The sequence below is a fragment of the Nicotiana tabacum genome, chromosome 15 (genome assembly GCF_000715075.1).
Source record: "Nicotiana tabacum cultivar K326 chromosome 15, ASM71507v2, whole genome shotgun sequence".
Taxonomy (NCBI): domain Eukaryota; kingdom Viridiplantae; phylum Streptophyta; class Magnoliopsida; order Solanales; family Solanaceae; genus Nicotiana; species Nicotiana tabacum.
The window spans coordinates 122596665-122622064 of NC_134094.1; the positions used below are offsets into that span (position 1 = coordinate 122596665).

Genomic DNA, 25400 nt, shown 5'->3' on the forward strand with positions numbered 1-25400 from the left:
ATGGGCAATTTGTGACTATTTGGTTTGGCTTGAGTTCCTCTATGACTTTTGGGTTGTGCTGATGGGCATAGTCCCCTGTTTGGATTTGGGCATGTTATTTGCGAAGAAAGAGTTTGTTGAAGGCCCATGCAATATTGGATATCTCCTTTGGGCCTGCTATAGGCCTACTATAATTTCTTGTGTAATATTTGTACTTATATTACTCATCTAGTCTGTAATAATTTTGTAATAAATAATTGGGGTGTTAGTGAAATTGGGGAAACGGTATATTTCAATATTTGCATGAAAGGGTAGAAAACATGCCTATAGGATTTATATGATTTACTTGTTATTTTATCCAACCTGCCATATATGCTATTTGAATTTCTATGTACACTAGTAGAAATCCTGCCATTAGGGGAATCACGTGCTCGCACAACTTGTTTACTATCAAAGCATGTGCTTAAATACTCTATTTATCCCCATGTCCACTGCTATGTGTTACTAGACAGCATGCGTATAAGAAACAAATGCCAATAACCATCCTTCAATTTGCATAATGGCAGCATGTTCATTAGATACCATGCCTATAGGATTATACTAGCATATGCTCTACTGGTCCTCATCTAGATATCATGTCCATAGGTTCTTAATTGATTCATCATCTACTCTTATATCTATCGCTCGCCTAGAAAACATGCCTATAGGGACGAAGTGTTACAGAATCAGTCTTCAACTGTCAGTTATTAGAACCTAGCTATAAAATACTGCTACTTGCTTAGAAAGCATGCCAATAGGATCAAACACGAGTAATTCTGAGTATTCCCATTGGTTTTCATTCCCCCTATTGTGTAAATCACTTAGAGACTATGTCTATAGGTTTTAATAACTTATAATATGTATAAACAACATAACAGTACCAGATACTCTTAAACTAAGTAGTTGTTTAGAAACCATGTCTATAGAGCTTAATGACGTCAATGAGAGGATGGTAAGAAACAACCCCTAAGGGTCCATACAGCATTGGCGCAAGGCCCAAACATGGCATTCAGCCCAATTTACATAAATTCTTTCTAAAATATATAAGTATCAAGTGGTTTCAACAAAGTATGCAACTTTACAGTTGCTACGGGACGGACCAAGTCACAGATCCCCAACAGTGCACGCCCACACGCCCGTCACCTAGCATGTGCATCACTTCAAAATAGTAGAATGATACGAAATCCGGGGTTTCATACCCTCATGACTAGATTTACAATCGTTACTTACCTCAAACCGGTCAAATCTCTAACCCGCAATGATCTTGCCTCTGGACTCGGCCTCCAAATGCTCCGAATCTATTCACAATCAGTACAATACCATCAATACGCGCTAATGGAATGAATTCCACAAGAAAAACTACCAAATTAGACCAAAACCCAAAATTGGCTCAAACCCGGCCTCCGGTCCCACGTCTCGAATGCTGAGAGGAAAATATTTCGTAGATGAACACATTTCTGCGGCCCATTATGCGGCCGCATAATCACTCTGCGGACCGCATAATGGCCGCAGAGTGAAGCAGTAAGTTTGGCCAACTTGAGATCATTTTTACAATCGATTATGCGACCGCATATTGATCGCATAATCCCTCTTGAGTTTTTGCGGAGGGAGTTCTGTGGTGCATTATGCGACCGCAGAACGAGTATGTGGACCGCATACTGGTCGCATTCCTAGGCCGTAAGTTCAAGCCCCTGAGGGCCATTTATGCGGTCACTTTGCAGACCGCATAACCATTATGCGGTCGCATATGCGACCGCAGACCTGTATCGGGGCACCATTTTTTTAATTTAAAACCCGACCCCCATTTCATTAAAACACCCCATTTAGTCTATTTTGAGCTCATTTCTGATATTTCTAGTGTGAGAGGGAGAGGGTTCTAGAGGGAGGAACTAATTTTCATCAATCAATCTTCATCCATCACTCAAAGCTTTGAAATACTCAAGTAGAGCACTCAATTTCTTCATCCAAAAAGGTAAGACTTAATCACCCCAGCTCTTAATTTCAAACATGGCTATAATGGGGTATTAATAAGATGGTCCATGGGTGTGAGGGTTGTTTATCTTGCATGCATGTGATAAAGAGTGTGGGAAAAATAAGAAGTGAACTAGAACCATGAATGTTTTCCTAATTTTGGGTTCAATTTGTATATTGCTTAAATAGATTGAGGTTGCTAAGGGTTCCGGAAAATTGTAGAGTCTAAAGAAGCGCAATTGATGTATGTATGGCTTAACTCTTTTCTTCCTAGAATCGAACTTCTGGTGTCCGAATGATTGGTGTAAGTTCCGACTTGATCTTACTAGAATTGTTTGCCTTAGTATGTTGGGTTGAAAGATTTATGTTCCCTCATTGTTTTAAGATATTTACCATTGTCATTATGCTATTTGAGGACGCATCTATGATTTTCCAAGTTCCTTCCCTTATGTGTGCAATGCCTTATATGATGGTACTTATCGACACGAATGATGATGTTGTTTGATTGAATAAAAAGGGAAAGACTTGAATTGTAAAATGTGCCCAAGTGCCAAGAACTATTTAATAAATGAGGCTGTTTGTGCCATGTAATGAAAGATGGGAAAGAGATGTGAATTGAGTGAACAATTGGAAGAGGTTATGTCTCAAGTGAACTGGCTTAGTCGATCGGGCCGAGACCGGACGCCATGCCGTACACATGGTGGCATTTGTGTTGGAACTATTGACTTACATTGTGGATATGGATATGTCTCACTTGGGATGGCTTAGCCGGTCGGGCCGAGACCGGACTCCGTGTAAAAATACGGTGGCATTATGAGTTGTGGCTTTGGCACTAAAGATTATTAACCTAAAAAGATGAAAAGATTAAATTGGGAATTGTGTGATCCTTATTTGGTGTTTTCTTGTATTTTCATGAAGTACTTATTGATTATTGTGACTGCCTTCTCTTTGTTTCACTGTTCATTCTACTGAGATTGGTGTTTGCCTTACATACTAGTACTATTCGACAATACTAACGTCCCTTTTTCTGGGGGCGCTACATCTTTTAATGGATATATATGGTTCTATCGCAGATAGCGCTGATCGCAGATAGCGGTGTTCTCCCTCACACTCATCACAACAGCCTTGGTGAGCCCCATTTCTTCCTGGGGTCATATAGTCCTTCTTTGTATAAGTTTTTATATTTTAAGGTATAGCCGGGGCCTTATTGCCGGTATTATCATGTTGCTCTTTTGTACTCTTAGAGGTTCCGTAGACGTTTATGTGGGTCATGTACGTATGTTGGGAACTTAACTACGACATAATGTATATAATGAAAAATGAACTAGCAACGTTTATATATTTATATAGCTGATCTCTCCCCTGTTTTACAAATGGTGACGCATTCCCTTTTTGGATCATGAATGAGTCGGGTAGGAAAGATTTACTAGGTTTGCTCGACCGAATTCACTCCGTTGAGCGTCGGTCGCGCTCCCCGAGGTTGGGGCGTGACAACCTCAAAGAAAGAAAACTTTTAAATTCCAATCTGTTGAAGTTGGTCAAAGTTAGATGCAAAAATTTTGAATGCATATTTTTCTCAAAGTTCATTTACCGAATAATGATCAAATATGAGCGCTTGGTTGCACACTGAAAAGCAGCATTTCATGGAGCGTCTTTGAGGGACACACGTGAAGAATTGTTTTTACTTCATGACTAGTCTTTGAAATTTACGCAACTAAGTCTCGAAGTAGGTGGCATTTGTAGGTATATAAATTTTATTAGAATTAAATTTATTAAATAATCTGGACTATATTTAAATGCAAGATATATTATGCCAAATAAATATTATGTGCTAATATAATTGAATTAATTATATAAGCCCAATACATATGGGTTAAGGTCCAAATCTATTGGGCTATCCCATTTAATTGGGTTACAAGTGATGAGCCTACTTTATTAAGCCCAAGGATGCCGTCTTCCTAGAGGCCTAATATGGTGCCACGTATGAAATGATGTGGCACACCAAATCAAATGAAAGAACCAATAGGATCATGCCACGTATCAAAATGACAAGGTATGCCAAGTCAAATTAAAAGGCCAATGAAATTGCGCCACATGTGCAAGTGACATGTGCTGGCTAATCAAATACGGCTTTGCCACTCTTCAATCTGATTGGTCGGAAAGAGTTTGTTCTCATCGCAACTCTTTCCTCTCATAACTATAAATAGGGGTCTTCATAACTCAAAAAAGATACTAGAATTTATAACAAGAAGCAAGAGAGAGCTCGTGGCTCAAACGCCGTAAATTTCTCTACAAGTTTCAAGCTTCAAGCAATCAAGTTCAAATTCAAGAAATCAAGTTCAAGCTCAGGAACGAAGAACAAATCAAGGTTTAGGGAGTACGAGTTTAAATCAAAGTTCGTGCTAGTTGAATTCTAAATCATCGTTCGTGGCAACAATATAGATTCAAGATCAAGCTCGAAGGCCCTTGAATTTATTTACTATTGGAAAGAAGAATCAGAGAAATCATAGAGATTGTATACTCATATTATTTGAAATCAAATACTACGATTGTTGCAATATTTTTCGGTCTCGGTTATTTTCTCGACGCAAATTTATTGTCTACAATATGCAATATAATATTTTGGCAAAGGGTGTTCGCTTGACCACTCCTGGCATAATGTGGCTACGCCACCAGGGGCGGAGGCACAGTACCGGATGCGGGTTCGGCCGAACCCAGTAATTTTTGTTCAAACCATGTATTTGTCTTAAGAAATCCATTGGATATGTAAAACTTATTAATTTAGAACCCAGTGACTTGAAATGATTACAATCCCGAACCCATAAGGTTTAAATCTTGGCTCCGCCTCTGTACGCCACTGTGTATTATATACATATAATATACATAAGTTAAATACTTTTCGGCTAATAAATGTAATTAATTTTGGCCAATTCGCTAATTTTATATTTTGACCTAAAATAACTTGAGAATTAAGAAAACGTTGTCTGTAGTGAGTATAAATATCGTGTTAAGATAACCATAGTGGAGTAGAAAATAATGACTTAAAACACACGAACCAAAATGATGCGAGTCGAAATAGTACTATATAACTAAAAATAAATAGAACTTTAATTTCTTCATTGAACTTCAACGGTACTCCATTATAGCATCAGAAAAATCTCCTCCAAAATCCTATTCTCGCGTGCTTCCCGCCAAAAAAGAGAGACGATGAAAGGTCACCGGCGACGATTTCTGGCGCCGACTTCATCTCCAACTCCTTCTCCGTCAATCGGCGATCTCCGTGTTAGGTTCTCGCGGATCGTTTCTCATCATGAGCAACTCAAACTCGCCTTCAATCAGCTCGATTTTCAGATCCGAACTGGCTTGCAGGAAGTACAAATTCTTCAAACTCGTACTTAAATTTTAACTTTAGAATATATTTACATTCGATCTCTCAAAACATGAAGCAAATGGAGAGTTGTGGATTTTAGGTTTAAATTTGGTTTTAATGCCTGATTTTTTATGTTTTAATTTGAAGGCGGCAGACGTCTTTGAATCGTTAGCTAATCCGCTGATGAAGCTCGTAGGACTGAAGACTGTTGAAATGGCTGAGGAAGGAAAATTTAGTACCGTTGTCGTCGATTATAATCATTTTTTTGCCGATGTACTCTACTATCAAACTCTTATACTCTGCTATTTCCATGTGTTTAATTAGATATCTGAAATTCTAGTTGAGCGATTTGATAATCGTGAAGATATTAAACTCCTAAGCATATACAGTCGTTCAATTATATGTTAACTTTTTTGGTGACAGGACTTTAAGAGAAACGAGAATGGAGCTGAAACGATGGTGAGAAACGAAGCTAGCGAAATTGAGGTAATAAGTAACGAGTTTTGAGCTTGTGCATGCGTTAATAATGTCATATTCACTTCTCGTTTTATGACTGTGTTCCACTGAACATGAAGCTCCAGATGTTAGTTCAATTTATGTATTATGTTATTCCTAGTGGTGGAAACCTAGTCTTGATAGAGAAATATCTAAGTATAAAATTTGAATAGTTAAATGATTATGAAGTTTTGAAACTTGTGAGAGTTGTAATAGTCTCGACCCTTTTGGAACATTTTGGAAGAGTGTCGCTTAAGTTAGAATAGGACTATGTGTGCATGATAATATGTATATATCCGTCCGTAATTGAACTGTGAAACTAAGTTGAAAAGCCGATGCTTTTCAGCAGCTATGAGTGTATCAACCAAGTGGATGGATATTATTTTCATTCGAATGACAAAAGCATGAAATCAGAAAGTGAAATTTGAAGTAATATCTATGCTCCATTAGATCTGAAACTCTACCTCTTACTCTGTGTTCGTGTATCCCAATATCTTGTTATCTTTTGGTGGTAGAGACAAAGTAAGTGTTCAACATGGAGGTCTAAGCCGAGTTTATAGTAAGGTAGATTGGCTATATACAACCAGATGGAAGAGTACTTCAAGAAGTTGGCAAATATACTACTAGTATCAGGCTTGATGAATAACATGACTTAATGGATTGTTGGGATTGGCTGACTCTTTAAAAGCTTCACATGAATTTCCACATAAAAATTGTTTGAGTCTGGATGTGAACTAGGTTTCTCAATCTGCAAATGCAGGAAGAAGGCTATATAAATAGAGCCAAAACAGTTGGCAAGGAGCTAATTCAGAAACAAGAGATGCAGCTAAAACATTTGATCCATCTGCTAAGACAAGTTGAAGCACAAGTAAATTCAAGCCAAACCAACATTCTTCAGACCCTTAGTGACCATCAAACTTCCATACATAATGTTTTCAAGAAAGCTGTGGCATATGTTTCTGCCATTCACCAGAGAGGCGAACACGATAGCACTTCTGTGATCACAATTCAACTTCTGAAACACATATTTCGTCTCATTGTTTCTACACTGAGCTCGGTAGAGTCTGGAGTGGACAACCTAGTGGACGAGCTAGCTAGAAAAATGTGTAGTCCAATGGTCGACTATGTGAAGGGTCTTAAGCTCGAAATCAGATCAGGAAGATGCCATCACCTATTGAGCATAGTCGAAGAGATGGGAGGAGCAATGAGAACAGGGAGGATCGAGTTGGAGGAAGTGAGGAAGAAAGCAAGAGTAGCAGAACATAATAGACTTGATGCATTGTACAAGTTGAAGAAATTAGAAGAAATGGCAAGGAAGCACCAGTTCCTCTTGGAAGCCAAGAACGGATCAAAGGAACAATTTGAGCATGAGAAGGTATTTCATACTTGATTAATTTACTGCAAATTCACTTGAAGCTAACCATGCTTTGGCCTGAGGAAAATGCATTGGCAAGGAGTGTATTGTCTTTCAGAGGCGTTGCTTGTGGATGAATTAAATCTACACGGCCCATACTGCATACGCTGAGAAATCCAGCGACTCTGAGTTACTGTCGCTGTCTTGATTTGGTTTTTTATACTAAAACTTTTTAAAGTCATTAGCTTCTTGATATATCTTCCGTTATTATTTTAGGAAATTATGATGATCGTTTTTCCAATTAACAAATTCAATGATTGTTTCGGTTGCATGCTTGTCAAGATGCAAATATGCTTATGAAGAAATAGTGAATGCAAAATTTCAATTTGGTAGAAATTATCTGAGACACCAGTCATTCACTCACGATGGCATTCTTTGCCTTGTGGTTTGACATCGTGCTGCATTACATACAACTTTTCATTTCCCCATTCTTGCTAACTTTTGTGGGGTTGTAGCATCATGGGGATCCAAATTGTCATTTGTTTTCATTTAAATGTCAAATTCATATTGCTGTAAAAGGGTTCAGATAGGAGCTGCATTCGGGAAATATCATCTCTTCTGCTCATATGCTAAATCTTTTAGTTCTACTGACTGTGCTATTACTTGCAAGTTGTTTTATCGTGAAGCTTGTTGTGAAGGACCAGGATCATGCTAAAGAGGACAACCTACTGTGGGAGCTGCTAAAAAAGAAGAGAAAATTATGCATGGGAAATGGGAGCAGTAAGCCGTGTGGCCTTGCACTGAGCCAGTTGAGTCCACAAACCCCATGCTTGGTTCCCTCCTCTTCACCTACGTACAGTTCAAATGGGCACCATTTGCTACCCAAGATACCCCTGGGTTCCTCACCTTCAGTGACATATCCGCAACGTAAACCTCAGAAGAAGATAACCTCCGGATTTCGTACTTAAAATTTTAGCGTATGGCAAGCAGGTTTCTTGCTGATAGGTGGGAGTTGGAGCAATTTGGCTGTGGCTTGGTTTTGGTAACTATACTTTGATAACCTCTTTTACTTTTACTGCAGAGCTTCATTAGTGTGCAATTCTTGCATTTTGTTATTCCATCATGTTGACAGTATAAAAGTAAACTTCAGTTTGCGTTCACTGATTAAATTTTCCAAACCATGAAATATCCTCTGTTGTACGTATGAATTCACTGCAATGTCCCAATTTCAATATTATATGAGTAAGAGAAACATAGGTATTATCCCCTTTTTTTTACTTTAAGTTTTGTTATGCTCCTGTTTGTGAAAGCATATGGTACGTATTCATTTGGATAATGTACCTCAGTGTGTAGTGCTGTTGACGTAATGAACTCTAGCCGGAAGCCCAAATTCAAACCAGCTGATCGAGGCCCATTATAGTGTAGTAGCATGTCTTATTTATGTACCAATATATTAGAGAGCCCAATGTAATTTTCTATTATGAATAGTCTCGGGTCAAAGGCAGCCACCTCCTTCCTTGGACAGTGCATATAACATTCTCCTTAAGGATGAGAGACAAAGGCAGAATAATCCTTCATCTCAATTCAATCCCGAGTCAGCTTCTTTCAATGCAACATCCCTTAACCATTCTCAGCCATTACAACCTCAGAAGCACTACTCTCAGAAAGTATCTTTTGATTCAAGTAGAGCAACTCAGTTTTGCAAATATTGTAAGAAGAGTGGTCATTTAATTGAAAAGTGCTATAAGTTGCATGGATTCCCACCTACTTTCAAGTTCACTAAAGGTAGGAAGATGGCTGCAAATGGTTGACATATCCTCTAGCACTGAGTCACATGCCTCTGCACCTCCTAATCAGAATGAGGGTGGCTCTCTGGTACCTGGACTTACTAAGGAGCAGTATGTTCAGCTCATGTCTATGTTGCAACACACTCATGTGTCTGAATTTCCTTCTTCTCAGACAAATCTTATGGCATCTGCAAATTTTGCTGGTAATGTTCCTTTGACTGCTTGTGTAGAAGTGTGTTACAGTGCATCTCTGTTAAGTAGGGTAGCTGAATATAGTTGGATTTTAGATTCTGGAGCCACACATCACTTGACTTCACACAAAGACCTTCTTTCTAACATTCAACCTCTAGTTATTCCTTATCTTGTTACCCTTGCCAATGGTTATAAGGTGAAAGTAAATTGCACAGGTTCTCTTAAACTGTTTGCTTTCACTTTGCATCATGTCCTTTATGTTCCCACTTTTCACTACAGTCTTATTTCTGTTTCTCAGTTACTCATTCAACTTCATGTCATGGTTCAATTTACTTCACTTTCATGTATCCTACAGGCCCCTTCACTGAAGAGTCCACTGGAAGTTGGTAAATTGGAGCATGGACTTTACAGGCTTCTGATGACTCCTTCTCAGTCTAGTAATTCTGCTTCACACTGCTACACTTCAGTATCTGATAGTTTACCTTCTGTTTCCAGTGCTGTTTCACATTGTAAATACCCATTTACTGTTTCTGATTCTTCCTCTATATGCATTCCATCTACCATGCATTGTAAAAATCATTCTGACATCAATAAAGAGGAAGTGTTATGGCATCAAAGACTTGGTCACATTCCTTTTGTTAACTAAGAGACATTTCTGGTATCCCTTATGTTTTCTCTTCAAAGCAATCATTTGTTTGTTCTATTTGTCCTATGGCTAGACAGTCCCGACTTCCTTTCCCTAATAGTAGCATTAAGTCATCCCATCCATTTCAACTGATTCATGTTGACACCTAGAGACCTTACTCTACTCCCACCTACATTGGCTTTAAATACTTTCTTACTGTAGTTGATTACTTCTTTAGAGCAACTTGGACACATCTTATGGGTTCTAAAAGCAATGCATTTCCCTTGCTTAAAGCATTCATTGCATTGGTCCAGACCCAATTTTCTACCAAAGTTCAATCTGTTAGCAGTGACAATGCACTAGAACTTGGTTCCAGTAATCTTGCTACTCAATGTTTTAGGGATCAGGGGATAATACATCAAACTAGTTGCTCACATACACCTCATCAGAATGGTGTAGTTGAAAGGAAGCATAAATATCTGCTTGAAACTTTTAGGGCCCTACTTTTTTTAGTCCAAATTACCTCTCAAATTTTTGGGGAAGTGTGTCCTCACTGCTACCTGTCTTATCAACAAGTTTCCTTCCAAGCTCCTCCAGAATAAATCTCCCTTTGAACTACTCTATGGTACTCCCCCTTCCTATTCACACATCAGAACATTTGGTTGTCTCTGTTTTCATACTATTCCCAAATGTCATAGGAATAAGTTGCAAGCTAGGGCTGAACCTTGTGTCTTCCGTGGGTACCCTCTTGGTAAGAAAGGCTACGAGTTGTTTAACCTTTCTACTAGGCAAGTCTTTGTTTCCAGGGATGTCATATTCCATGAACACCTCTTTCCTTTTGATGCTTCTACACTTTCCTCTCTTGGTCCTTCACCTCGTATTTCCTCTTCTCATGTTGACTTCTCTAATTCCACTGATTTAGTCTCCTCTCCTTCTAATTCTTCCCCTGCTCATTCTGATTCTCCAAGTTCTCCTTCTGATTCTATTCCTTCTCCTATTTCCTCTCCTTCTGCTTCTATTCTCTCTCTTATTTCCTCTACCTTAGTTGCTCCTCCTGTCCAGACACTTTCCCCCCTTATCCAACCTATTAGAAAATCTGCTAGAACTCATCAGCCTCCTGCCCATCTTGCAGACTTTGTCTGTGACCTTTCTCCCTCCTTGGCTAGCTCTAGTTCTTTATCCTCTATAGTACAATATTCTGCTAATAGTGCTGCCATTGAGCCACAATTCTATCATCAAGTTGTTTCAATTCCAGCTTTGCAATAAGTCATGAAAAAGGAGTTTGAGGCTCTTGAAGCCAACAATACTTAGATGATTGTTGAATTACCTGAAGGTAAAAAGCTTATTGGTTGCAAATGGGTATATAAAATCAAATATCGAGCTGATGGTGGTGTTGAGAAATATAAAGCTAGGTTAGTGGTAAGAGGAGATACTCAAGTAGAGGGAGTGGATTTTACTGAAACCTTTTCCCCTGCTATTAAATTTTCCACTGTTAAATGTCTAGTGGCTTTGGCAGTAAAGAAGAGGTGGTCTCTTTTGCAACTTGATGTGAATAATGTTTTCTTGCATGGTGATCTAGACGAGGAGGTCTACATGAAATTGCCTCTTGGTTTGTCTGTTTCTTCTTCTTCCTCCTCTCATTTGGTGTGCAAGCTTCAAAAATCTTTATATGGGCTTAGGCAGGCTTTTCGACAGTGATATGTTAATTTGTCTCTTGCCTTGTGATCCATGGGTTACACACATTCTTTGAATGACTATTCTCTATTTTTCAAAAAATCTGTTTCTTCTATTGTGTTGTTGGCTGTCTATGTTGATGATATTATTTTAACGGGTGATGATGAGGCTGAGATACTTGCTTTAAAAGCATTTTTGGATGGTCATTTTAAGATCAAGGACTTGGGTACCTTGAATTATTTCCTGGGCATTGAAGTGTCCTATTTCCCTTCTGGTTTACTTCTCCATCAACACAAGTTTATCTCTGATCTTCTTCTGGAGTATCACTGTTCTGAGGTTGCCCCTGTTGTCTCTCCTTTGGATCTCACTCAAAAACTTAAGGCTGGTGTTGGTGATCTGTTACCTAAACCTGAGCAGTTTCGGAGTTTGATTGGATTTTGTAAAGCTCAATTTCCTTACACACACCAGACCTGACTTGTGCTTTGCAGTCCAACACTTGAGCCAGTTTCTTCAATCTCCGAGGGTTTCTCATGTGGCTGCTGCTCTTCATCTTCTGAGGTATTTGAAAGGCACATCTGATATGGGGGTTTTCTTTGAAGACTCTTCTGATTTGTCTCTAACCACCTATTGTGATAGTGATTGGGCCGCTTGCCCTAACACACGAAGATCCATTACTGGTTTTAGCATTTTCTTGGGGGGTTCCCTCATTGGTTGGAAGTCTAAGAAGCAACCAATGGTTTCACTTTCTTCCGCAGAAGCCGAATACAAAGTTGTTAGTAAGGTTTTTGCAGAGCTTGCTTGGGTTGCCCGCTTGCTTGATGATCTGAATGTCTCTGTTGCTTCTCCTCGTGAGCACTTAATTTTTCATTATATTTGAATTCTTCTCACCTTCTACTATATAAATATTTTTAGAAATTTAATATATATTGTTTTAGCTTTGTTAGACTTTTTTTTATATATAGGGTAAAAACTTAAAAAAAAAATTAAAAGGTCAATTATTACTATTAATATTATTTTTTCCCCTTATTTTAACATAAAATATATTAAAAAACAGAAAAAAAAATTAAATATTTTTTTAAATTTCGGATGGGAATGAAAAATAGGAAAAAGTAAAAGTATGTGGAAATTGTTTTAAAAAAAAAAAGTAAAAGAAAGTGAAAAATTAAAAAAATAAAAACTAAAAGAATGTGGAAATTTAAAAAATAAAAAGTAAAAGAAAGTTGGAATTAAAAAATAAAAGTAAAGCTAGGTGAAAATTACAAAAAAAAAAAGTAAAAGAAAGTGGAAATTAAAAAAAAGAAAAGTAAAATAAGTGGAAATTAAAAAAAGAAAAGTAAAATTAGTGAAAAATAAAAAAAATAAAAGCAAAAAAAGTTCGAAATTAAAAAAATAAAAGTAAAGGAAAGTGGGAAATTTATTTATTTATTTATTTTTAAAAAAATGGGAAGTGGGAATTATTTTTTAATTAAAAAATAATAAAATAATTAAAAACATTCTAAAAAATTCCGAATATTTTTTTTCTATAAATAGAAGTGAAAAATGAGATAAAAGGGAGAGAAAAAAGGGAGGAGGGAATTGAGAGAATTTGTTTTCTTCTTCTACGTTAATGGAATTTCTACTCGTATCATTCTTTCTTTTGAAAAATCCAGCAATTCATCAACCCGTTTAAAACTCGAAAATTCCCCAAATTCAAGCATAAAAACACCTTTGAAGTATCCTAATAAACGTAACAAGGTTCTTATTTAGTCTCTCCGTCTTCGTTGAGGTCTTCGGCGAGCTAGACTCCGGTCAGATTTCCTTTCCTCATTTCATTCGATTTTGTGAGAAGCTTTATCAAGATCCATTTCTTACTTTATCCTTGATTAATATATAAGTCTGGATTTTTTTTTATTATGATGGGTATTTGAGTAAAATTTTATGGTTCATACTTACTGATTATTTGAGCATGTTTCTTTTCCTGTTCATAGTTAGCATAAATTAGTTTGTCATTTTTTGTTGGTTTAAAGCTTTAGCAAGAACATGTTTATTTCTTTTTTAATCCATAAACAATAATAGTTTTCTTGTTCTTGGTTAGTTTTTTTTCCTTAAATTTTCTAGCTATTTTTGGTAGATTAGTTTTATAGAATATTTAGTTCCATGAATTAGTAAGACATGAAACTCTCACTGCCATTATTTGTTTAACATAATTTTAGAGAAGTAAAAATTCATGTTAAAGTAAATCAAGGTGCAAAAGGCAGTAATGTATAAAGGGAATTGGGCCATACGAACATTGATGAAATAATTTTAATGTTAAGGAAGAATGGGCCATGGAATTTTCTGACTTTAAAATTAGAAAGATCGGGCCTTTAGGAATTTTTTGGGTCGAATGGTTTAACTACTATGGCCCATGGTAATAAATTCATAAGCTAGCTCATATTTCTTCCACAATGAATAACTGCAAATACTTTTCATAACTTAGTAAAGTAATTCATTTTGTAAATAATTCTAGTAATTAAATTCCATATTTTTAGCTCTACACAAATACATTTCATAACTCTTGACTTTACAACAATTTTCAAATTAGTTTAGGAAAAATAATTCAAGGTACGCGTTCGGGCGACTTTGACTGAATAATCTTAATAATAATAAAAGTATTATCAATTGTGTTCATGCATGCGTGACATGATTTTTAATGCGCCAAACAAAATGAGTACACGTACGCGTAACTCGTTTCAAGATAATTTCATAATTACGAATAATCAAGCAATTAAAAGCGGTTTAAGGCAAAAGTGCATAAACTTTCCTAGAACATAAAATATCCAGAATTAGTTAAGCCAGGTATAATTATTAAAGCGACCGTGCTAGAACCGCTGAATTCGGAAATGCCTAACACCTTCTCCCGGGTTAACAGAATTCTTTACTCGGTTTTTTGTGTTCGCAGACCATAATTCAGAGTCAAATTTCCTTGATTTGGGATTTAAAATAAATGGTGACTCGGAACACCGTAATTCAATAATTTCGAGTGGCGACTCTTAAAAAAATTTCATTTCAATAATGTCACTTAAATTGGAAAAACTTTCTATTCCTAGGGGAAAAGGAGGTGTGACAGCTCTGGCGACTCTGCTGGGGAACAAGAACCTAGAATCTCTGGTTCAGGGTTCAGAATTCGAGTTTGTAATGTGATCTATACTTGGCTTTCTTGATTGCTGATATTACTATATTTGTGGGCCTAATGTGCTAATTGCCGCCCATTTACCGCTTTGATATTGTTTGAATTGTATAAACTCCCTTCTTACGCCTCCCTTCTGAGTCTTCTGAATTTATGGTGCACACGTGTGCGTGGCCCACTTTTCTGTTAGAGGTCATACCAAATAGAACGAGGCTGGATCAGTAACTAGGCCGGGTAGACTTTCGTGCTCCCGGTATGTTGCCCCCATCTCGGCTCGAGTTGTCCGCTTGGGTAAGCCAGGTCTAAAACACTCCCCCCAGAATTTTAAACCAAGAATAACATAGCCTCATGTCGGATTCCTAGTAGGAACGTTTGTTTGCATCACGTGCATTTGACTTTGGGGACTTAACACAGGGGTTGAGTCCGTCTAGGACAGGTGTACCTGAAAATTACAAGACTATCCTGATGCATCTTATGTGCTACATGTACATTATGTTTGATTCGGTTTGTGCATGTTGACCGGTTTCTAAAAAATAAAAATAAGAATTGAGAGAAAACCAGAAGGAAGAAAATAGGAGAGAAAATTTACCCGATTTTTTAAAAAAATCTCGCTATTTGATAAACCAAAAATCTTGTCAAAAGTTTACCCCAAAACGATTATTACAAAATAAGATTGAATTTTTCCAAAAAATAAAAGGTGTCATCCCATTCCTGAAATATTTACGAACTACGCAGGTCTGATTCTCACCGGATGTGAGATACGTAGGCAACCTTCATAGGGTCCGGACTCATTTTTTGCAAAAATAACCAAAAGAAAGAAATGTGTCTAGTGTTTTCTTTTATTTTTTCCAAATAAGCCAACCCATTTTCGGTTAATCCCGGGCCGTTTCTGTCGGAATAGCCTTAGAAGATCTTCAAAATTGTCGAAGGGCTGTACTCGCAAGAACGGACGTGTCTGTCAATTGGGCATCACTTTTACCATAATGTCCTTCCCTCGGTCCTAAAGTTTTTCTTAGAAGTATGAAGGGGCATAGTTGCAAAAATAACCACCCTTTCCTTGACCACAATTGCAAAAATAGCCACCCTCTCTTTGACTTTTCTTAAAATTAGGTTATTTACAAAAGATTATTTTGCAAAAAGAGTGCATTGGTTTTGTCTTTTGAACTAGCGTTAACCCTTACCTTAACCACCCACGGGTACAAAATGAGCACTGTTCAGAACGCACATTTGAAGGTTGTAGACGAAGCTCCACTTCAGCTTCAGATGTGGTGGTATGACTTGGGGAAAGATGGTTAGAAATGGGTCACTAAGCACCTAGGAGCCCTCACAGATATTATGAAAGTTAAACCACGAGACGATTTGAATGAGGCACTAATGACTTTTTGGGACCCCGTTCACAATGTCTTCTGCTTCTCCGATTTTGAGCTTACTCCCACTTTAGAAGAGATAGCTGGATATTCCGTGTTTGGCAGGGATTTGAGAAATCAGAAGCTCATATTCCCGAGGGCTCTCTCTGTACACCGATTCTTCGATCTTCTGAACATCAGTAAGCAAATCAGAAAGACCAACGTAGTCGAAGGGTGTTGTTCTTTCTACTTCATGTACTCCAGGTTCGGGCAGCCAAATGGATTTGAAATGCATGAAAAGGGCCTTAACAATAAGCAGAATAAGGACACATGGTAGATTCACTATCGTTTCGCCTTCATGGTGGCATTTCTGGGAATTATGGTCTTCCCAAACGAGGAGCGGACAATTGATACCCGCACAACCAGGGTTGTACAAGTCCTCACTACCAAAGAACATCACATTCTTGCCCTGATCATTCTATCAGACATTTATTGGGCATTGACTTTGTGTAAGTCCGGGGCAAAATTCTTCGAAGGGTGCAATATTTTGTTGCAAATGTGGTTGATTGAGCATCTCCGACATCACTCCAAGTTCATGAGCTATGGTCCGAGCACGTACAATTTTATTGTGAGCTACAAAGAAAGAGTAAAAGATTACAACTCTCCAGAAGGGGTGGAAGCCTAAATATCCCACCTAACATCTTTAAACGCAAGTCAAATTGAGTGGACTTTGGGATGGCTCCTTGTAAGAGAGGTGATGCACATGTCGGCCTTAAAAAATTATTTGCTGTTGTTGGGTTTGAGAAGTGTCCAGCCATATGTGCCACAGAAAATTCTAAGACAGTTAGGAAGGTACCAGATAGTGCCTGAGGATGAAGATTTGAGCGTGCAAGTGATTGAGCTACACCCTGAAGCCCCACTCCCCGAGGCTTTAATCCAGCAAATTTGGAATGGTTGTCGCTACTTGAAAGATGATACCCAGGTACCAGATACTGCGAGAGGTGAGGTAGATCCGGGTTATGCTAGGTGGTTTGAGAAGAGGTCCTGTGTAAATGATGAGTCAGATCCCGAGCCCGAAAGGACCGCAAAAAAGGCCGCATGTTCAAGCCTTTAATGATAAGATCCATGAACGGTTAGCTTGGGGTGAAAAGGAAAAGGGATACCAAGCAATTATCCATGTTTTGGAAGAAAAGCTGAGGAACCTCCATTTTGAGAAAGACTTGCAAGCACAAGAAGCTGAACGGGAAAAGAAGAGTCTGATCCGCAAAAATAAAGCCCTTCGTGTCCAACTTCAACAGATGAACAAAGCCTCCAAGGTACCGGTCAGAAGTTGGAAAGACTAGAAAACCATTGCCAATTTGATGGGAAAGGTGCAAGATTATGACGCCATCTTGGCAAAATCTGAAAAGACATTGGACAAAGCCAAGGAAAAAATCGTATAGTTAAATGAAGAGGCCAAATCTAGAAAGGATCGCCAAGTAACAGAATTTCTCAGTTCAAGAGAGAGAGGGTCAATTGGGTACGTTTGGAAGCTCAACTTCAGGCACAGCTGAAAGAAATGAGAAGGTACTATAGAGACCACCAACATGCAAATTTTGATAGGGAGACGGTTCAGGCGACACTCGAGCAGGCTAGACTTAGAGCTCAGTTGGAGTCAACTTTAGATCGCGAGGGACACATAAGAGAGATAGCCATCACTCGCCAGCAGAAGTTACAAGATCGAGACCAGAACTTTCAGTACTTCAGAGAGCAAGTCCATGAGTGGACTTTGGGATCTTTAAACGCAAGTCAAATTGAGTGGACTTTGGAATGGCTCCCCGTAAGAGAGGTGATACACATGTCGACCTTAAAAAATTATTTGCTGCTGTTGGATTTGAGAAGTGTCCAGCCGTATGTGCCATAGAGAATTCTAAGACAGCTAGGAAGGTACCAGATAGTGCATGAGGATGAAGATTTGAGCGTGCAAGTGATTGAGCTACACCCTGAAGCCCCACTCCTGGAGGCTTTAATAAAGCAAATTTGGAATGGTTGTCGCTACTTGAAAGATGATACCCAGGTACCAGATACTGCGAGAGGTGAGCTAGATCCGAGTTATGCTAGGTGGTTTGAGAAGAGGTCCTATGTAAATGATGAGCCGGATCCCGAGCCCAAAAGGCCCGCAAAAAGGCCGCATGTTCAAGCCTTTAATGATAAGATCCACGAACGGTTAGCTTGGGGTGAAAAGGAAAAGGGATACCAAGCAATTATTCATGTTTTGGAAGAAAAGCTGAGAAACCTCCATTTTGAGAAAGACTTGCAAGCACAAGAAGCTGAAGGGGAAAAGAAGAGTCTAATCCGCAAAAATGAAGCCCTTCATGTCCAACTTCAACAGATGAACAAAGCCTCCAAGGTACCGGTCAGAAGTTGGAAAGACTAGAAATGCCAAGTTGATGGGAAAGGTGCAAGATTATGACGCCATCTTGGCAAAAACTAAAAAGGTGTTGGACAAAGCCAAGGAAAACATCGTACAGTTAAATGAGGAGGCCAAATCTAGAAAGGATCACCAAGTAACAGAATTTGAAGAAGAGAGGGCTCAGTTCAAGAGAGATAGGGTCCATTGGGTACGTTTGGAAGCTCAACTTCAGGCATAGTTGAGAGAAATGAGAAGGTACAATAGAGACCACCAACATGCAAATTTTGATAGGGAGAGGGCTCAGGTGACACTCGAGAAGGATAGACTTCGGGCTCAGTTGGAGTTAGCTTTAGATCGCGAGGGACACATAAGAGAGATAGCCACCACTCGCCAGCAGCAGTTACAAGATCGAGACCAGAACTTTCAGTACTTCAAGGGATGTGAACTGCCATGTGATGGATTATGAGAATTTTTTGGATCATGCACCTTCCTTTGACCATCATCTTGTAGCAGAGTTAGAGAGGATGTACCGTACATTGGGGGGTCAGCCAGGGCAAGCGCCACCATGAGCAGATGTTCCAGTGGTTGAAAGCAAAGATTGTGGAGTTTGAAACATAGTCGTAGTTGTTAAGACTTTTCAAACCCAACAATATTTTAGTTTGAGTCATCGTTGAGTTTTTTTTAATCATTGTATTTTATTCCTGTTAGAGTCTATTAAGTCATTTTCGATGTAATGTCCTTTCTGTCATTGTATTTGGAGTTGATTTGAAAAAAATAAATAAATAAAAAATGAAAAAAATCAAGACTATTACTATTTTTCCTGAACTACGTTATAATCTGATTCATGCGGCGACATGATACATAGGCAACCCCCAAAAGGTTCGATCAAAATATTTTTCAACGATTCTAAGATGAAGGATAAAAATGAGGCGCGAGTAAAAAGAAAAAAAAACGGAGAGAAGAAAATAAGAGCGTCAATAAGAAGCAACCTGGTAAGCCGGAATGAAACATGAAGCCTTCCAAAAGCATGTTAGAAATGGTGATGATGTTAAGAGCATGGCATGTTACGTGTGATTCATATCAATAAAATGTCTAACCTTAACACGTTTGTTGTCTCTTATATAGTAAGCTTAAGGTGGTTGGTTTGTGGTGAAACTGGCAACACATCATTACTTCACCAGATCAAAGGGAACAGTAGAAATGGATAACAGTGATGAAATCGAGTTGGTCAGTGACAATCCCCAGGGTCAGTCAGTTGAGCAAGAGTCGGAGGAAATTATAAAATTGAGACAATAACTGTCTGATGTATATCAAGCTTGGGTTTCCGGTTAGCCTCCACCCAGGGTCCCTCAGAGGGAACTTCCACTGTACCCCGTGCTACTCAACCACCGCTCCATGCAGTGAGCGATCACATTCTACCACCAGGGTATGTGCCAAACTACAGCCTCCATGCTGCCCCTGGTACCTCTAATATGCGACCTCCAGTTGCACCGGTCAGGAAAATTCCTCTCGCCGCATCTGGCGCACCGGTATATACATTCCCGCCACCACCTCCTGTGATGAGGCCATACAATAAGCCACCATCTCATGCTTATGATGGCCAATATTACTCTCCCAATTTCAGGGTCTCGGCTCCATACAATCAGACTCCTTAGGACGAGTCACCCGTGGAAAATGAAAAGCTTCCCAAGACGGTTGAGCCGGATGAGATGGCCAGGATAATGAAAAGTCTTGAACATAACATAAAGAACATACAAGGACTAGGTGGTCACAAAAGTGTTCCGTTCAGCAATTTATGCATGTTCCCTCACATCCATTTCCCACCAGGGTTAAAGACCCCAAAATTTGAGAAGTATGATGGACACGGCGACCCTATCGCACACTTGAAAAGGTATTGCAACCAGCTGAGGGGTGCAGGTGGAAAAGAAGAATTGTTAATGGCTTATTTTGGGGAAAGTCTTATGGGGGTAGCCTCTGAATGGTTCATTAACCAAGATATCTCTCACTAGCATGTATGCGATGATATGGCCCAGGCCTTCGTCAAACAATTCCAGTACAACATTGATATTGCACCAGATCGCAATTCCCTGTCCAATATGAAGAAAAAGCCAACAGAAAGCTCTAGGGAGTATGGCATCAACTGGAGGGAGCAAGTGGCTAGAGTTAAGCCACCCATGGATAATCATGAGTTGATCACTATTTTTCTAGAGGCTCAAGAGCCTGATTATTTCCAAAACATGATGTCTGCAATGGGTAGGCCTTTTGCAGAAGCAATCAAGATAGGGGAAATGGTGGAAATGGCCTCAAAACTGGCAGAATGTAAGTCAGACGGCTCTCAAAGCCACCACCCAAGAAATCCAAAATGGGTCGGGAAGTTTGGCAAATAGAAAGGAGAGAGATGAAGGGTCCATGATGACTTCAGGATCCAGGGAAATTCAAAAAGGGGCATCGCACCCTTATGTGCAAGTTCAACAGGGGCAATCCAGCTACCCTCAACATTATTATTCCCCGTCAATTCCTCAGTACTCTGTGGGCCCACCACAATATACAGTATTTAATGCTCAATCCTATGCTCGGCCTCCCAATCAATAGGTACGGGCACCTGCTCCAAGGATCCCCCGACCTCAGCAGCAAAATTTCTGGGCACCTTACAATGCTCGTCCCAGGCAGGATTATAGTCGAGAGCAGAGGCCGACGGAAATATTCACTCCATTGGCTGAATCATACTCTAGTCTGTTCCAGAAGTTGAAGAAAATGGGCGTGATTGGACCCATCGCTCCACACAATATGCATCCCGATTCACATGGATTTCAAGCAAATGCTAGATGTGAATATCATTCAGGTGCCTCGGGGCATAGCACTGATGACTGTTGGACTCTGAAAAGATCTATAGAAAGACTCATTGCTGAAAAATTGATTATAGTGACAAATGGCAAGGACCCTCCTAATGTGACCAACAACCCGTTGCCAGCACACAATGATGTTCATTTTGTGGGAATTATTGGCCGAGATAAAAAATACAAGCTGGTTGGTCGAGCAGAAATAACAGTGGGAACGATTCAAGAAGGAACAAGCAAGGAAACCCCGTGTGACAAACACGAAATCCATTCCTTGGAACTACAACAAAACTGTAGTAACCTACAAAGGCAAGGAAATCATAGAAGAAGTGGGGGAAACTAGAGGTTTGACTCGATCGGGGAGGTGTTATTCTCCAGAAGAGTTGAGGAAGGCCAAGCAAATCAGAGAAGACCAATTGCCAATAAAGAAACTAGTCATTGAAGAAGAGGCGGAGGAGTTTTTGAAAAAGATGAAAGTTCAGGATTACTCAATCATTGACTAGTTGAGAAAGACTCCTGCCCAAATCTCTCTGTTATCTCTGCTCATACACTCAGAAGAGCATGCCCGTGTACTAATCAAAATCCTAAACGAGGCACATGTCTCAGAGAACACCACCGTGAATCAGTTAGAGAAGATGGCCAAGAGATTTTTTGAGGTGAACAGAATCTCCTTTACTGATGATGAACTTCCCGAGGAGGGAGCCGGGCACAATAGGGCTTTGCACCTGATTGTCAAATATGAGGGGCATTATGTAAAGAGAGTCATGGTTGATGGAGGCTCGAGTGTAGATGTATGCCCTCTCTCTACCTTGCAAAGCATGAAGATCAATACAGATAGAATTCGACCCGGCAATGTTCATATCTGGGCTTTTGATGACTCAATGAGAGATACCATTGGGGAGATCAACCTCACCATGACGATTGGGCCTGTTGATTTTGAAATTGTCTTCCAAGTAGTGGACATGGAAACTTCTTATAACTTTCTTCTTGGAAGGCCATGGATACATACGGCCCGAGCTGTGCCATCGACCTTGTATCAGATGCTTAAATTTGAACATGACAGGCAAGAAATTATTGTTCACGGAGAAGACGAGTTATCCATTTACAAAGACTTGTTAATCCCGTGTATTGAGGCCAAGGAAGGGTGCGAGTCCATTGTCTATCGGGCTTTCGAAGTGGTTGTTGTGGACCATGTTGAGGAAGGAAAGCCCATTCTGCATCCTCGTCTCTCCGCCACATCTGTAATGGTGGCTGCACTTATGATGAGACAAGGTTATGAGCCAGGAAAAGGCTTGGGGGCATCATTACAAGGAATTTCGGAACCCATTTCTCCGTTCAGTAACAAGGGTACTTTTGGTTTAGGCTTCAGGCCAACACAAGCAGACGAAGACAAAGCCAAGCATCCCGAAAAGCATGAGTGGGTCTCGCAGCAACCTATCCCTCACATTTTCTACATTTTTGTCAAGCCACGACTGAAAGAGGGTCAAAATACCTCGGCGCAAGCAAACATTGATGGAATTTGCCATGGCCTCAGCCAGATGTCTTCTGAAGTGAATATGATCCAGGCTGGTGAAGGCACTAGTCGTGCCGATATGCAACTAATTGGCCCCAGTGTTTTAAAAGGCGTGGGCGTAAGGCGAGGCGTTTTACATATGCCTCAGCGAGGCGTAAGCCCCGAGGCACGGGGCGTAAGCCCCATATGTATTTAATTTTTATTATTTTATAAAATAATATAATGATAGTAAATATTTATAAACAGGTAAAATTGCATAAAAATTGAAGAAAACTATAAATATGTGAAATATATATGTGTGTGTGCGCGCGCGCGTGCGCTTCATCCCCACAAAAAACTAGTCAAACAATCTATTATACGCTACTTACAAGCAATGTTTTAAAAGGCGGGGGCTTAAGGTGGGACGTTTTACTTGGGGTGGGGGGAGGGGGTAAGCCCTATGGATCTTTAAAAACTTTAATTTATAAATTAATAAAATAACATAATAACACAAAAAATATATAATATAAATTAAAAGTTAAAAATTAAAGAAAATTAAAGGAACTCATAGAAAAAAATATCTAGCATGATTCTTAAGTATAACTAATACATACAAATCACGTATAACGTCTTTAACTTTCAAATAATTAAAAACTTATAATTTCTTTTAAAAAAATGATCAAACTCCGTATTTTACCTTTCTAAAAGTAAATAATTAATAAAATCTTATTAGTACGATAATTAAAATATTACTCATTCATGAATAAATACAAATTAGTTTAAGATATCAAAATAAAAGTGTATAACAAGGAGGGACAAATGAACTAAGACACGACCAATAACAAGTGAAGATATAAATTCGCAATACTATGTCTCATTATTAGAGTTATGCTCAATCTTCATATTTCTATCGATGAATAGAACTTTTATCATTAATTTGTTAAAGAATTTTGAAGGTCAACGATATTAATTAGGAAATTCGACACGTGATTTGCGTTAGAACTGTTAGACGAGCCCCGAGCATTGGGCGTTAGGCGTGTTTAGGGCGCACAGTCGGGCGCTTGGGACATAAGCCTCACAGAACTAAGCCTCATACATGAGCCCCAGGGGGTTTTGCAAGTGCCCCGCCCAGGGGCGAGCCCCGGGCGAGTCCGAGAAATGCCTTTTAAACCACTGATTGGCCCAGACACCATGCTCAACAACTGGGAAGTAACTCCTCTCCCCACAAGGAAAGAGTCTTGGTAGTTTGCTTTTGCAGCTTCTTTTTTGTATTTTGGGTTACTTTCAGGGTTGTAATCCAAACATCTCAGTATGATTTTTTTTTTTTTTGATGTTAACCCTTCTATCCTTTCAAATTCAATGAAATGCAGTTCAATTTCGTATTAAGTATTGTATCTTTTCCTTTTCCTAAATCTTATCATTTGGTTTCCATTTCAGTTTTGTTAATGCTGACTTTAATAACATGACATGCATGCGGAATTCACGCCCATAACTTAAAAAGCTGTCTAATTTTGAAATAATGCATCAAGAGGTTAAATATGATGAAAATGAGGTTGTTGAGGAAATAAAAAGAGAGTTGGAACAATTTGAAAATAAGCCTAGGCCCAACCTCAATGAAACTGAGCCAATTACTATTGGAGGTCATGAAGAAGTCAGAGAAACAAAGATAAGCATTCACGGTGAACAAGAAACTAGAGATGCCTTGATTCAAATTTTATTTGAATACAGAGATGTGTTTGCTTGGTCTTCTGATGATATGCCAGGTTTAAGTGCCGATTTAGTTGTTCATAAGCTTCCTACGTATCCTGATTTTTCACCAGTCCAACAGAAGCAACGAAAATTTAAAACGGACATGACTGATAAAATCAAAGAGGAAATAATGAAGAAATTGAGCGCCAATGTAGTTAGAGTGGTATGATACACCATCTGGGTGGCAAATGTTGTGCATGTGCCAAATAAGGACGGAAAAACCAGAGTCTGTGTTGACTACTGGGACCTGAACAAAGCAAGTCCAAAGGATAATTTTCCTTTACCAAACATCCACATACTTGTAGATAACTGCGCTAAGCATGAGATACAATCTTTTATGGATTGCTATGCCGGATACTACCAGATTCTAATGGATGAGGATGATGCAGAAAAGACCACTTTCACCACTCCATGGGGTACCTATTGTTACAAGGTCATGCCATTCAGTTTAAAGAATGCGGGGCAACTTACATGAGGGCCATGACCACCATTTTTCTTGACATGATGCACGAAGAGATTGAAGTATATGTCGATAATGTCATCATAAAATCAAAGACACAGGCTGATCACGTGCACGATTTGAAAAGGTTTTTCGAATGACTTTGAAGGTATGACCTTAAGCTCAATCTAGCCAAGTGTGCATTTGGGATGCCATCAGGGAAACTCCTCGGTTTTATAGTTAATCGGAGAGGCATCGAATTGGATCTATCTAAGATAAAGTTCATTGGAGATCTGCCACCCCCGAAGAACAAAACTAAAGTCATGCGTTTGCTCGGGAGATTAAAATACATCAGTGGGTTCATTGCTCAGCTCACAAACACATGCGAGCCCATATTTAAGTTGCTGAAAAGGGATGTTGCTATCAAGTGGACGGATGATTGCCAAAAAGCTTTTGACAGGATCAAAGATTATCTGTCAAAACCCCATGTACTGGTCCCACCAGAACCTAG

General features: G+C 39.1%; 1 protein-coding gene across 2 annotated transcripts; it reads left to right on the forward strand.

The window, feature by feature from the left end:
- The first annotated feature begins 5100 nt into the window (after nt 1-5100).
- LOC107806689 (uncharacterized) lies at nt 5101-12268 on the forward strand. Of its 2 annotated transcripts, none has more exons than XM_075231224.1 (6): nt 5101-5361; nt 5507-5632; nt 5783-5845; nt 6615-7229; nt 7907-8250; nt 9543-12268. In XM_075231224.1, the coding sequence occupies exons 1-5, from the start codon at nt 5197-5199 to the stop codon at nt 8174-8176; spliced, it is 1239 nt and encodes a 412-aa protein (XP_075087325.1). In that variant the 5' UTR covers nt 5101-5196; the 3' UTR covers nt 8177-8250; nt 9543-12268. The 2 variants fall into 2 exon arrangements, with proteins under 2 accessions (XP_075087325.1, XP_075087326.1); XM_075231225.1 differs by having other exon boundaries at nt 7913-8250; nt 9543-9848.
- The last annotated feature ends 13132 nt before the right edge of the window (nt 12269-25400 follow it).

What these genes read in the sequence shown, in the direction of transcription:
- LOC107806689 (XM_075231224.1), top strand. Translation starts at nt 5,197, where the DNA reads ATGAAAGGTCACCGGCGACGATTTCTGGCGCCGACTTCATCTCCAACT. An exon ending in TCCGAACTGGCTTGCAGGAA is followed by an intron (nt 5,362 to 5,506) that starts GTACAAATTCTT and finishes TTTAATTTGAAG; the next exon opens with GCGGCAGACGTCTTTGAATC. An exon ending in ACGAAGCTAGCGAAATTGAG is followed by an intron (nt 5,846 to 6,614) that starts GTAATAAGTAAC and finishes CTGCAAATGCAG; the next exon opens with GAAGAAGGCTATATAAATAG.